Raw genomic sequence first — 15,299 nt, 5'->3', positions numbered from 1 at the left:
TTAGAGGGTGATTATTAGTAAGACTCATCTGATGGAAGAAAATCAAACACAGTACCATTCACAAAACCTTCATTAAAAAAATTGCAGGCATAAGAAAACTCAAAAGAGGTTTTCTAACTTAAAAAATAAGGGTAGAATGTTTTGTGGGGCTTTAGAAAAAGGGTATCAATCAATGTTCAACTAGATGTTAGCAGAAGGGTTCAGCCAATGTATAGCTAATTTAAGAAGTGGTAAAAAGGGATTGTTTTCACAAATTGGCAGCCATTATTTGGTTAATCTAGGTGATATCAGGAATAGAGGGATTGTTCTCGAGTATTAGCAGCCATTGTTTGGTATAATATGCTGAACTGTATCTCCAAAGTTTGTATGTTGAAGTCCCATCAGCCAGTACCTCAGAATGTAACTGTATTTGGAGATAAGGTCTTTATAGAGGTGTTTAAGGTAAAATGAGGCCTTCAGGGTAGGGCCCTAATCCAATGGGACTATTCTTATAAAAAAAGGAAGAGACACCACGGTTGTGCTCACACAGAGAAAAGGCCATGTGAGAACACAGTGAGAAGGCAGTTGTCTACAGGACAAGGAGAGGCCTCAGAAGAAAACCAACCTGCTAACATCCTGATCTTGGACTTCTAGCCTCCAGAACTGTGAGAAAATAAATTTCTGTTGTTTAAGCCTCCTACTCTATGGTACTTTGTTATGAAAGCCCTAGCAAACTAATACATTTGGGAAGTTTGAATTTTATCAACAGGGATGAAAAGAAACAGGGGCTAGTAATGTATAAGAAGTAGTGGAAAGAAAGCTACAGGGACAAGGACATGGACAGGCCACAGCGGAAAATTCTCAAGTCTCAGGGATTTAGGGCCTCTTACAATCCCTTTTCTCAGTCAATGGAGAAGCTGACACATGAGAGAGACTTAATCTTATCATTTTACCATATCTTAGTTTGTTTAGTTCTCTAGAGCTACATCTCTTGTATCAATTGCAGTTTGAGACTTTTTTGATGACTACCATAAGGACTTCCTGTGACTTTTGTTTTTTAGTTGAATTTCAGTCATTTGTTGAGTGAGTGGCTCCACAAAAGCATTCAAACTCTAGAGAAAACATAGCAAATGACATAGAGATAAATATTAACACGGGAATCATTGGAAGGCCTTGGACAATGCCTCTTAGCTAAGATCCTGCCCCATCTGGACTTAGCCTGGAAAACAAATCCCATCTCATCTTCCTATTTAATATCAATGTTTGTGTCAAGCTTTATTTATCCTTCTGATTTACCAGACTAACAAGATAAGGGGAAGAAATTTTAAAAATTTCATTTCAGCAATAAAATCTTTAACAGAGAAGTAGAAGATATCTATAAAAAGGAGAAGGAAAAGACAAAGAAGAGTATGACAGTCAATGACTCCCACAATTCTGAGCTTTTGATAAGAGGGTCTTGGAAGGAATCTGTCCACACTGAGCTTGTTGATGCTTTGTCCAAAATTCTTGGGAAAACTGTCTCCTCTGTTTATTCTCCATCTGTTTCTGATAAGGTTCCTCCTAATAAGGTTTGAGGTTTATTGTTTCCAATAAACCAGTTTTCTGGGTTGACAGGCATGCAAGAGTTTCTGTGATTTATCTTTGGGAAAAGCTACTTGGACATTTTGGATATAAGCTAGGATATATTGCATTAACCCTCTACCATATTTTGGCATATTAGACTGTAAAAGTGCAGAGTTAAGGATAGGGGTCGAGGTCCCCAGACAGATTGGATATTTAGTGACCAGCTCATAAAAGAAAAGTCCTTGTATGAGTTTTTATTGGGTGAACCTAACAACCATGAAAGCTAAACGCAAAGCTTTTGGCCACAGTAACTAAAGTTCCTTAGATGATTTTTCAAGTTTCAGTTTTAATATGATATTCATTTATTCAATTATCCCTGAGAACTGAGGGTGGTAGGCGCAGTGAATCTTCTGAGTGACAGACTGAACCATATAGAGTTTCTTAATTACTGTTCCAGTGAAATGGGTACCTCTATTTCTAGAGAAAAAGGTACTTCTTAAGAAGGTAATCTGAGGTATTGAAGCGTCTTTGCTACTGTTAGATCAGTTGCTTTACGGAAAGAAAAGGATTTTAGCCAACCAGAAAAGAGACACATAATTGTGAGGACATATCACTCGAAAGGGGCAACTGAAAACCCTAAAGGTTTTTGCTCCTTTCCACATTTCTCCTTTACATTATTCCCAGAACTGTGAATTTGACAGATGGGACATGCACCAGAGAAATTCTCTGCAATCTTATTGTGGTTTCTCCGCTGATGTTTATTTAAGATTAAAAAAAAAAAATTTTTTTCCTTTCCATGGTACCATGTGACATTCTGGAGAGGCTCCATTTCAGCAGGAGTATCTTTTGGTCACCAACTATTTCTCAGGGCAGTTTTTTTTTTATAAGTGTGGTTTTACTTTTCTTATTTTTTAAGTTATAAAGCATTAAAAATGCATATAAGCAAAACAAAAACAAAAACCTTTAGTTCTACCACTCAATATAAACACCATTGTTGGTGTGCTTCCTTAGTCTTTTTTTTTTTTTAAATGAGCATGTACATCTAATATATTCTTTTATACCAGCTAAAGTTACAAAAGGAGGTCACATTCTTTTTAGTATTTTTAATAATAAATTACCCTGAGCATTTATCATGCCTATAAAAAAAGTGTTTTATTTCCTTCCATGGCAGCAATGAGACCCCCAGAAAGACTTAATCAGTCAAAGCTAAGGGTTTAGACCTGCTTATTACTGTCTCAGAAAGAGAAAAATCAGAAAACCTGTTTAGTCAACTGAATTGCCCTGCTAGTTTAGCTGTTGCTATGATTGCTACTGCAAGGTGTCATTACTGGAAAGAGGCAGGTGAACTACTCCACTACCATCTTCATAAGTCCTCTGTTGGATTTATGGTGGCCTGATCCCACTATGTCACAAATGCATAGCAAGTTGGAAACCCTGTGCAATGCCTGTTCACTGAAGGAAGACATCACTGCTACCACCATCGTGTCATTCCTATGACAGTAGCTTCTCAGGTGCAGAGACAGAAGGGGAAGATTTTTTCCCCTTCATTGTACACTAAGCTTGGCCCTCCTGTCTCTGATTACTCCCCTAATGTGAGTTTTGCAAATAGGACTCAAATTTCTTCTCCAGTAGGATTATGGACAGACCAGTACTGACCCACCTTCCCTGCCTCTTTCTTACATCAAAGAACCAGGAGTTTGTTTCTGAGAGTAGAAACCTTTTGCAGCACAATCCAAGGATCACTAAATTGTAACACTTGTGTCTAAAGAAGATGGGGAACCTGAAGAAAGAATGCTGAGCCTGTAAGATTTCTAAAAATCAGTTTTATTGAGACATAATTCATGTAGAATAAAATCCACCTGTTTAAAGTGTAAAATTCAGTGTATTTACTATATTCAGAGTTGCACAACCTTTACCACAATCTAATTTTAGTTCATCTTCGTCACCCTCAAAAGAAAGCCTGTACCCATTAGCAGTCACTCCCCGTTTTCCACCAAACTCTCTAGCCCTAGTCAACTACTCAGTTGCTTTTTGTATCTAGATGTGCCTATTCTGAAATTTCACATAAATGGAATCATACATGTGATCTTTTGTAGTGTTTTTTTTTCACTTAGCATGCTTTCAAGTTTCATCCATGTTGTAGCATGAATTAGCACTTCATTCCTTTGCATAACTGAATATAATATATCTTTGTATGGATACACCACATTTGTTTATTCATTCATCAGTCAATGGGCATTTGGGTTGTTACCACTTTTTGGCTACTATGAATGATGCTGTTATGAACATTCTTGACAATGTTTCATGTGAACATATATTTTCATTTTTTCTGGAAGTAGAATTTCTGTATCATATGGTAGCTCTAACTTCAACCTTTTGAATAACTGCCAGACTGTTTTCCAATGTGGCTGCACCATTTACATTCCCAACAGCAATATATGAAGGTTCTAATTTTTCCATATTCTTTTCAACCCATGTTATCATCTGTCTTTTGGATTATGGATATCCTTGGAGGTATGAAGTGGTATTTCACTGTGGTTATGATTTGCATTTGCGTAATGACTAACGATACTTAGTATCTCTCATGTGCTTATTGGACATTTGTATATTTTGTTTGAAGAAATGTCTATTTACATTCTTTGTTTAAAAAATTGGTTTATCTTTTAATTGTTGAGTTGTAGAAGTTCTTTATATATGCTAGACACAAGCCCCTTATTAGATAAATGGTTTGCAAAATGGTTTACAAAATGTACTCCCATCTTTTAGCTTGTCTTTTCACTTTCTTGATGGTGTTTTTAATTTTTATGATGTCCAATTTATCATTTAAAAAAATTGCTTGTGCTTTTGGTGTCATCAGAGAAATCATTGCCTAATCCAAGGTGATAAAGATGTACTCCTATGTTTTTTTCTAAGGTTTTTATAGTTTTAATTATTATTACACTTATGTCTATAATCTATGTTCAGTTAATTTTAATGGATGATGTGAGCAAGGGATCCAACTTCATTGTGGATATCCAGTTGCCCCAGTGCCACATGAATAGTTGAAAAGACTTTTCTGTCCCCAGTAAATTGTTTGTGGACCCTCATCAAAAATCAGTTGACTGTAAACATGAAGGTTTACATCTACACTCTCAATTTTATTCCATTGGATTATATGTCTATCCTAATGCCAGTTCCACACTGTCTTGATTACTGTTTTGTGGTAAGTTTTAAAACCAGGAAGCAAACTTTGTTCATCAAACTTTGTCCTTCTTTTTTGAGATTGCTTTAGCTACTCTGTGTCCTTTGCATTTCCATGTCAGATTTAGGGTCCACTTGTCAGTTAAATCAAAAGCAGGCTGGGATTTTGACAGGGACTTCATTGATCCTGTAGAACAATTTGGGGATTATTTGCATCTTAACAATATTAAGTCCTCTGGCAGAGTAGCTCCCCACAGTGCAGGAATCCTGTGGGTGGCAATGATGAACTCCACAATTGCAAGAGATGTGGCTACAACCACTGCCGCCATTGCCACTGCTGTGAGCTAACCCCACGGCTGCCAAGGACACTGTGGAAGTGAGCTAGGCAGCTGCAGCCACCGTGCCTTTGCTACCACAGTGAATTGACCCTGGGGCTGTTAAGGATGCTGTGGACATGAGCTAGGCAGGTGTAGCCACCCATGCCACTGCTGCTGCAGCCGTGAATTATCCCTGTGGCTGCCAAAGCTGTTGCAGATGAGAGTGAGGCAGTTGCAGCCATTGCTGCCACTGCTGTCACCACAGGGTAACTCTGCTGTCACCTAGGACAACACCAGGGACACCACAGATGAGAGTGAGGCAGTTCCAGCCACTGGTGTCACTGCTGCCCCCACCAGGTAACCCCCTGCTGCTGAGAACACCACGGAGATGACAGAGACTGTTGCAGCTACCAGCACCAGTGCAACCCCACAAGGGAACCCTGCTTCTGCTGTGAACACTGCAGATGGGAGGAAGGCAGTTGCGGTCTCCAGCACCACTGCTACCCCCATGAGGAAACCCCAGTGTCACTGCAGACACAGCAAACTTGAGGGAGACAGTTGCAGCTTCCAGTGCTGATGCCACCATCATAAACTAACCCCACTACCACTGTGAACACTGTAGATGCAAGAGACACAATTACAACCACCAGCACAGCTGCCACCTCAATGAGTTAACCCAGCTGCCACTGCAGTCACTGTAGCTGCAAAGACTGCTGCAGTGGACACTACAGCCAAGTAGGTGGCTGCTGCAACCAACACTGCTGCAGTCACTGCCAACACCAGCATTGCCAGACAGCCACCATGTTGTGCAAGCAGCCCACCACAGCTGGAACCACTGCTGCCACACAGGCAACTGCCAAAACCACCACCACCACGATGGTGGCTTGCTACCACAGCAGCAGCCACTGCAGCTGTGCAGGTGGATGGACAACCACTCATATGAATTGACACAAAGAAGACCAACAGAAGAGTCCATGGAAAGAGAGTAATAGAAGCAACTGCTCTTCCAGATGACTAGACACCAATGTAAAGATAGTAAAAATTGAAAAAATCAAGGAAATACAGGTCTGCCAAAAGAATAAAATAACTCTCAAGAGCCAAACTCCATAGATAAGGAAATTTTTTTTTTCCTTTTTGTCTTTTTTCGTGACCGGCAATGGATCGCAACCCTCAGTGTCGCGCCCGTACTGGACCTGGATCAGCAAAGGGATCGCAACCCTTGGTGTTGCACCCGCACCTCGCTCAGCCAGTGAGCGGCCGGTCTGTACGTGGGATCCGAACCCTCGGCGGGAGCGCCACCGTGCTCGCAAGCGGCGCAGTGTAGCAGTGCGCCACCGGGCCGGCCCAGATCAGGAAATATTTGAAATGACTAAAAAGGAATTCCAGGTAAAAATCTTAAGGAAACTCAATGAGGTACAAGAAGAAGCAGTTAGATGACACAATGAACTGAGCAAAACTATCCACGATATGAAGGAGGAAATCTACAAAGAGATTAATACCTTTAAAAAGTATGTAGCAGAACTCATGGAATTGAAGGAATCATTCAATGAAGTAAAAAACACAACCAAGAGCTTAAGCAGCAGGCTAGAGCAAGCAGAAGAAAGAACTTCTGGTCTTTAAGACAATATCTTCAAAATAACTCAGGCAGACAAGAAAAAAGAAAAAAAGAATTTTAAAAATGAAGAAAATCTAAGAGAGAAAGCAGATAATCTTAAGCACACAACCATCCAAATTATGGGTATTCCTGAAGAGGAGGAGAAAGGAAAAGGCATTGAAATCATATTCAATGAAATAATAGCAGAAAACTTCCCAGGTATAGGGAAAGACATGGACCTTCATATTCAAGAACCTCAAATATTCCCAAACAGATTCAATCCAAAACGGTCCTCTCCAAGACACATTGTAGTCAAACTGTCCACAAAGACAACGAGAGAATCCTAAAAACAGCAAGAGGACAGCATCAAGTCACCTGTAAAGGAGACCCCATCAGACTAACAGCAGACTTCTCAACAGGACCCCTATAAGCCAGAAGAGAATGGGATCATATATTCAAAATACTAAAAGAGAAAACCTGCCAGCCAAGAATACTATATCCAGTAAAGCTGTCATTGAGAAATGCAGAAGAAATAGTACATTTCCCAGATAAACAAAAACTATGAGAATTCACCACTGTGCAACCAGACCTAAAGGAAATTCCCAAGGGAGTCCAACATCTGGAATCCGAAAAATGATAATCACTTCCATGAATACACAAGTAAGAACAAAACACACTGGTAGAACAAAAATGCAAGTGAGAAAAAGAAAGAAACTGTATCTTACCACCTCAAAAACCAAAAAGCAATAAGGACAAAAAATAAAAGGGGAAGAAAGAAAACAAACAACATTTAAAGCATCCAAATGAAAATTGATAAGTTGCTAGAAAGAAGACAATACCTTTAGGTAACAACACTAAATGTAAATGGATTAAATTCCACACTCAAAATATACCAAATGATTGGATTAAAAAGCTTCATCAACTACATGCTGTTTTCAAGAGATTTACCTCAACTGTAAAGACACACAGACCAAGAGTGAAGGGTGGAAAAAGATATACCATGCCAATGGAAATCAAAAATGAGCAGGAGTAGCTATGAAGAGTAGCTTCAGATAAAATAGACTTTAAGCCAAAAAGTATAAAATGAAGGCCATTAAACAAGCATACAGGGCTCTGTCCAGCAAGAAGACATAAAAATCATAAATATATATGAACCCAACATCAGAGCACCCAAACATATAAGGCAAACACTGTTAGATTTAAGAAAGAGACAGACCACAATATGATAATATAGGGGACCTAGATTATCTAGGCAACAAATCAAAAGAGAAACACAGGATTTAAGCCACACTTTAAACCAATTGGACTTGGCAGACATCTATAGAATATTTCATCCAACAACTACAGAATATACATTCTTCTTATCAGCACATGAAACATTCTCCAGGATAGACCATATGTGATGTCACAAATCAAGTCTCAATGGATTTTTAAGAAATTGAAATCATTTCAAGTACCTTTTCAGGCCAAGATGGGTTAAAACTAGAAATCAATAACAAGTGAAACTCTGGAAACTATACAAACACTTGGAAATTAAACAACTTGCTCCTGAGCAACATATGGGTTCAAGAAGAAATTAAAACAAGAAATCAAAAAGTTTCTCAAAACTAATGAAAATAATGAAACATCATACCGAAACCTGTGAGATGCCACAAAAGTAGTCTGAGGGAATTTATTGCAGTAAATGCTTACATCAAAATGATAGAAAGATTTCAAATGAACAACCTAATTCTACACCTTAGAGAATTAAAAAAAAGAACAATCCCAAATGTAGTAGAAGGAAAGAAATTATTAAGATCAGAGCAGAACTGAATGAAATAGAAAGCCCCCAAACAGTACAAAAGATCAATGAAAGAAAAAGTTGGTTTTTTGAGAAGATAAACAGAATAGACAAACTATTAGCCAGACTAACTAAAAGAAAAAGAAAAAAAAGAGAGAAGACTCAAATAAAAAAAATAGAAATGAAAAAGGAGACGTAACAATGAATACCACAGAAATACTATACTATAATAAGCAATTATACACAAACAAATTTGAAAACCTGGGGAAAATGGATAAATTTGGGGGCACATGCAAACTATCAAGACTGAACCCAGAGGAAACAGAAAACCTGAACAGAAAAACAGCAGGCAATAAGATTGAATCAGAAATCAGCAGTCTTCCATCAGAGAAAAGCCCAGAACCAGATGACTTCACTGCTGAATTCTATCAAACATTCAAAGAGAAATTAATACCAATTCTCTTCAAACTATTCCAAAAAATTACCAATTCTCTTCAAACCATTCTGAAACTGTTCTATGAGGCCACTATCACCCTGATACCAAAACCAGACAAAGATACAACAAAAAAAGAAAACCTCAGGTTAATATCTTTGATGAACATAGATACAAAAATCCTCAATGAAATATTAGCAAACACAATACAGGAACATATCGAAAAAATTATACACCATGATCAAGTGGGATTCATCACAGGGATGCAATGATGATTCAATATATACAAATTAATAGATGTGATATAACACATGAACAAAATCAATAGATGCAGAAAAAGCATTAGACAAAATTCAACACCACTGCCTGATAAAGACTCTCAGCAAATTAGGTGTATAAGGAAAGTATCTCAACACAGTATAAGCCATATATGACAAACCCTCTGCCAATATCATTCTGAATGGAGAAAAGCTGAAGCTTTTGCCTTGAGAATGGGAATGAGACAAGGATGCCAACTCTCACCCCTCCTACTTAACATAGGAATGGAAGTACTAGCCAGAGAAATCAGGCAAGACAAAGAAATAAAGAGCATCTAGATTGAAAAATATAAAGTTGAATTGTCCCTGTTTTCAGATGACATGATCCAATATATAGAACAACCTAAAATCTCTACAAAAATGGTTTCATAAAGTTGCAGTTTACAAAATAAACACACAAAAATCAGAATCATTTTCATACTCCAACAACAAACTAGCAGAAAAAGAAATTAAGAGAGCTAGCCCATTTACAACAGTAACACAAAATATAAAGTACCTAGGAATCAGTTTAACCAGGGACATGAAAGATCTCTACAACAGGAGTTACAAATCACTGTTGAAAGAAATTAAAGAGGACAGAAAAGATGGAAATACATTTCATGCTCTTGGACTGGAAGAATTAACATTGTGAGAATATCTTTTCTACCCAAAGAGATCTACAGATTCAATGAAATCACCATCAAAATGCCAATGACATTCGTCACAGAAATGGAAAAAAACAATTCTAACATTCATATGGAACAAAAAAGACCCTCAATAGCCAAAGCAGTCTGGAGAAATAAATAAACAAATAAATGAGTAAATACATACATACATACATACATACATACATACATACATACATACATACATACATAGACATATTAAATAAAGCCAGGGTCATTATACTACCTGACTTCAAATTAAACTACAAAGCTATAGTAATCAAAAGAGTATGGTTCTGGCATAAAGACAGACCCTCATACCAATGGAACAGAATAGAGAACCTTAGAAATCAACCAACATACCTATAGCTGAGTGACCTTTGACCAAGGCATGAAGAACATACATTTGGGAAAAGACTGCATGTTCAATAAATGGTGCTGGGAAAACTGGACATCCATATGTAGAAGGATAAGGTAAGAGTGTTCCTCTCACCATCTACCAAAATAAACTCAAAAAGGATTAAAGACTTAAATACAAGACCTGAAACTATGGAACCCCTATAAGAAAACACAGGGGAAACAGTTCAGGAAGCAGGACTGGGCAATGACTTTATAAATATGACTCCTAAAGCACACACAACAGCAGCAAAGATAAAAAAGTGGTATTATATCAAACTACAAAGCTTCTGCACAGGAAAAGAAACAATTAATAAAGCATAAAGTCAGCCCACAGAGCAAGAGAAAATATTTGCAGACTATGCATCTCATAAAGAATTAATATCCAGAATACACAGGGAACTTAAGCAACATAGTAAAAAAACCAAATAACCAAATAAAATGTGTAAAGGACCTGAATAGGTTTTTCTCAAAGGAAGGGTTACAAATGGCTAACAGACACATCAAAAAATACTAAAGACCATGCAGGTGATCCTGCCAGTGCCAGTAACCCAGAGGAACCATGCGGCTCCACGCAGCCCCCTCTCCCCTCCGCCTTGGATCCAGGCAGCGGGGGAGCTCCAGGCCCTGCCCCAGCATCCTGAACCAGCACCACACAGGTGAGCACACTGGTGGAAGCCAGCTAGCAGAACCATGCTGCTGCACATGACCCCCTCACCCTGCCGTCTTGGACCCAGGCAGGGGCAGACATTTGGAATTATAGATTTTAAAAATTTTTTAAAAAAATAAATACTGCAGTTATGTCTTTTACAAAAAAGTTTTATCTTTTAGAGACACATACTGAAATATGTAGAGATGAAGGCTATGATACTGGGATTTACTCAAAATAATCCAGGGGGATGGCATAAAGTGTGTGGGGGGTACAAATAAGGTAAGATTGGCCATGAGTTGTTGATTGCTGTAGCTGGGTTTATTGTATGTACGTTAAATTTTTCATAGTAAAATGTTAACAGGTGGGAGAAAATATTTACAAGGCCGATATTCCCTCAAGTGTTTAATATGAAAAACAAATAAACAAACAAATAGCAAAATAAATAAATAAATAAATAAATAAATACTCGATTTAAAAGGGGATAAATGCCTGTTCTCTCCCTCCTATTATCTCTCTAGGGGTATCATTGCCATCAATTTAATGTGCCCTTCCGACCTCCTTATCTTCATATTTATCTATAAACAATATGTAGGACTAGTATTTGTTAGTGTTTTTATTAAAATTAAGATAAATGTCATACTGCAAAAAATAACTAAAAATAAAAATAAGGACAAATGACCCAAATAGAAATTTTTCCAAAAAAGACATAGCAATGGCCAACAGGTATATGAGAAAAAAAGTGCTCAACATCATTAACCATCAAGAAATGCAAATCTCAACCACAATGAGATATCACCTCACACGTGTCAGGATATATAGCTATTAAAAAAAGTCAATATGTAATAAGTGTTGGGAAGGATGTGGACAAAAAGAACCCTTGCTGGAGAAAAGGGAACCCTTGTACCTTGCTGGTGAAAATGTAAATTGGTACAGCCATTATGGAAAACAATATGGAGGTTCCTCTAAAAATTAAAAACAGAACTACCATATGATCCAGCAATCCCACTTCTCAGTATATGTCCAAAATAAATGCAATCACTATCTCTAAGTGATTTCTGCATTCCCATGTTTATTGCAGCATTACACTAGCCAACATATGGAAACATCCTAAGTGTTTGTCAACGAATGAATGGATATAGAAATTGTGGGGTGTGTATACACACACATATAGTGCATGTACATATATTCATAGTGTATGTGTATAACTAATATTATTCAGCCTTAAGTAAGAAGGAAATCTTGCCATTTGCAGCAACCTTGATGAACCTGGATAACTTTAAGTGAAATAAGTCAGGCACAGAAAGACAAATACTGCATGATATCATTAATATGTGGAATCTAAAAAAGTCAAACTCATAAAAGCAGAGATTAGAATGTTGGTTACCAGGGGCTGGGGATGGATGTTAGTGAGATGTTGGTCAAAGGATACAAAATTTTAGTTAGATGGGAGAAAAAAGTTCAAGAGATCTATTGTACAACATGGTCACTATAGTTAATAACAATGTATTGTATTTTTGAAAATTGCTAAGAGAGTAGATTTTAAGTGTCTTCACTACAAGAAATGATAAGTGTGTGAGGTAATGCACATGTTAACTCAAAGTAGCCATTTCACAATGTGTACATATTTCAATACATCATGTTGTACATGATAAATACATGCAACTTTTGTCAATTAAAATTAATTAAAAGATAAAGACTGGATACTTCCTTTTTCTTGAGTTATAGTTAAAGCTACATGTTATGTACTCTTTCTGAGTACTCATGTGATCGAGGCACGAATTTCAGTGCTTGCATTAAGTGTTACCTAAAATGGAATAAGGTTACTTGATAATCACAGAATTTCAATATTAATTGTCTTTCAAATATACTTTAAAAGTTGTCTGCTCTTAATACTTAGAAGTGTTGGTTTAGTTGAATAATTTATGTTCTTAAAAAAACTGTAAAATATCTAGTGTGGAGTATGTGATAACAGTTCTCTTGGAAAAAAATAGGAAGTTAGTAGTTTATTCTAAAGAAAATTGCAAATTATTAGTAATGACTTAATTTGCAAAGAATAAGACAATAGACAGCTATTAACTTACTGGGATTTATTTTTAATTTTCCTTCATCAAATCAGCCTTATTCTCTGATTTACCAGAAATGTTTTCCCTAGGTTTATGACAGGTCAGAATGAAACTTCATTTCTAGAATTCTACATTTTGGGTTTCACTACACACTGATCTTTAGTTTTGCGTAATGGAACACCTTTTCTAATTGCTTCCATCAGGGTACTCCTTGCTTTACTGAATATTGGTGAAGTTGATAAAAGTTTTAAATCAGGGCTAACTGGAGCTGCTGAAGATTGGGACACTGTTAGAGCCTGAGGGCTTAAAATGCAAGATGGTGGTGACTGTACAAAAGCAAGCAATGACTGTAGTCTAAAAGATCTTGTTGACTTCAAACTTGAACATCTTGTTTGTGGCGGTATCAAATGCTTTGCTGATTGTGCTGCTGAAGACCTTCCTGATGGAGCAACTGAAAATCTTGATGATTGTCCATCTAAACGTCTTGACAATGTAGCAACTGAACTTCTTGGTGACTGGGTAAATGAACATTTTGGTGATGGAACTGAAGATCTTGATGCATGTGGACATGCAGATAATAGTGGAACTGAACTTCGTGATGTTTGTGGAGTTGAAGATCTTGGTAATGGTGCAATTGAAGATCTTGTTAGTGGTGGAATCAGATATCTTGTTGCTGGTGAAAGTGAAGATCTTGGTGTTGATGGAACAGAAGGTCTTTGTGATTTTGCAACTGAAGGTCTTGATGATTGTGCAAAAGAAGACCTGGTAGATGGAAAAACTAAAGATGGTGGCGACTGTGTAACTGAAGCACAGCCCACTAGATCTGTAACTGTGACCACTGTAACTGTGTCTTCTCTAACTGTAACTGTGTCTTCTGTAAGTATATCTGTGTCTTCTGTTTCAATTCTGTGTGAGGTTACTGGAAAAGGAGATAGAGGTGGAGACATTCTCTGATCTTCACCTAGCAGGAGTGTATTATCTGTTGTCAGTTGGTAATATTGGAAAGGCTCAGGTACCGGAGGAGAAAAGTCTGTTTTACGAGGAATGATTGGAAAAGCTGCCTCAGGAGTAGTCTGCAGGCAATCAAGAGGTGATGCTGCAGCTGGAGCTCTAAAAACAGGTGATGGAAGCTGAGATGGGAAATGTATAATTGAGGAAGTATTTTCCATCTTTGAGGCTCTTGATAGAGCTAACCAATTCGGTGGTAATGGAGGTGCCGTAGGTGGTGCTGTGGGACTCACAAACACCTCTGTTTTAAGACGAACTTTAGGTTCAGGTTGAAACTCTTTTCCCCTTCCAGTTCCATAACTGACGTAGGTAAGTGAATTTTTTAGGTCTCTGGTTCCATTCACTGGCAGATGTAGAGGGCTGGATAATGCTTTTCCTACAGCTCTTGTTAGATGCATACCAATTTCACTAAATGGGTAAAAGGAAAATGAGGTACTTGCAGTTGGTTGATTCACATATGAATGAGAGACCTCTTCACAAGCAGCTTGGCTGTACTTTACTGAAACTTCATTTTCAATCAGTTGACTTTGAGGCATGCTTTCTGGTTCCTTGGGATGATCTAGGTGTTTCTTCTTTTGCTTGAGCTTTCCCCCCTTTTGTTCTTTACTCTTAGCTATAATATTGTCTTTACAAAGTTCAAAGCAATGCGAAGTATCAGGATAAATCTTCAATCCTTCTGTATCATCTTGATAACAAGGAGTAGGCATATTGAGAGGTGATGTCTGTACACAAGCATCTCGTTTCTCACACATTTTAACAGGTAACGGCTTGAAGGAGCATACCTGTTGTGTTTGAGTAGTGCTTTCAAAAGTCTTTCTTGATTCTGTAGTTTTCAAGGACAATTCTTTGTTTGGATCCTTAAAGTTATTATCAGTTAACTGGATTATGTGTTCTTGTAAAGCTGTAAGTCTGCAAGAGACCCCATCAACATCTTTAGATAGTTTCCCAAAAAGGTCTTCAGCATATTTATTTAGATTACTTACTTGTGCAGCTATATTGTTTAAAGACGTCTGGATTACATTAACTAACTCATCTTGAATTTTTCTGGGCATCACAGGTTGATTTGAATGCCTTTCATCTTTCTCTTCATTTACCGACATTTCGGATTCGTGTCAGGTCGTTGAAAAAGGTGGGGGACACTGCCGCCTTAGCTTCTTTTAGGCATCCGCACCTTTTCTTAGATCTGCCACAGTCTTCATTGATTTTTAAGCCTTGCGGAAAACATCCGGCTATGGCAGAGGGTGCCCTCGTCTGAGGATGAGAGCTTGCTCTAAGTTTTTAAGCGGTGATTTGGCAACAAAGCTCTATGTCAGAATCTTCTGGTTGCGTCAGCGGTGGGAGAATAATGCCTCCAAGTAATCGCCATGCCCCTC

General features: G+C 37.7%; 1 protein-coding gene across 1 annotated transcript; it reads right to left on the bottom strand.

Moving 5' to 3' along the window:
* Nucleotides 1-13,046: 13,046 nt before the first annotated feature.
* On the bottom strand, nt 13,047-15,026 carry LOC103602437 (wiskott-Aldrich syndrome protein family member 1-like). Its single transcript, XM_008586837.1, has one exon. It carries the CDS (start codon nt 15,024-15,026, stop codon nt 13,047-13,049), a length of 1,980 nt encoding a protein of 659 aa, XP_008585059.1.
* Nucleotides 15,027-15,299: the final 273 nt, after the last annotated feature.

This window comes from Galeopterus variegatus, unplaced genomic scaffold (genome assembly GCF_000696425.1).
Source record: "Galeopterus variegatus unplaced genomic scaffold, G_variegatus-3.0.2 Scaffold4149, whole genome shotgun sequence".
NCBI lineage: Eukaryota > Metazoa > Chordata > Mammalia > Dermoptera > Cynocephalidae > Galeopterus > Galeopterus variegatus.
Note: the sequence above shows the minus strand (reverse complement) of the source record. Positions and strands in the feature narration are given on the sequence as shown.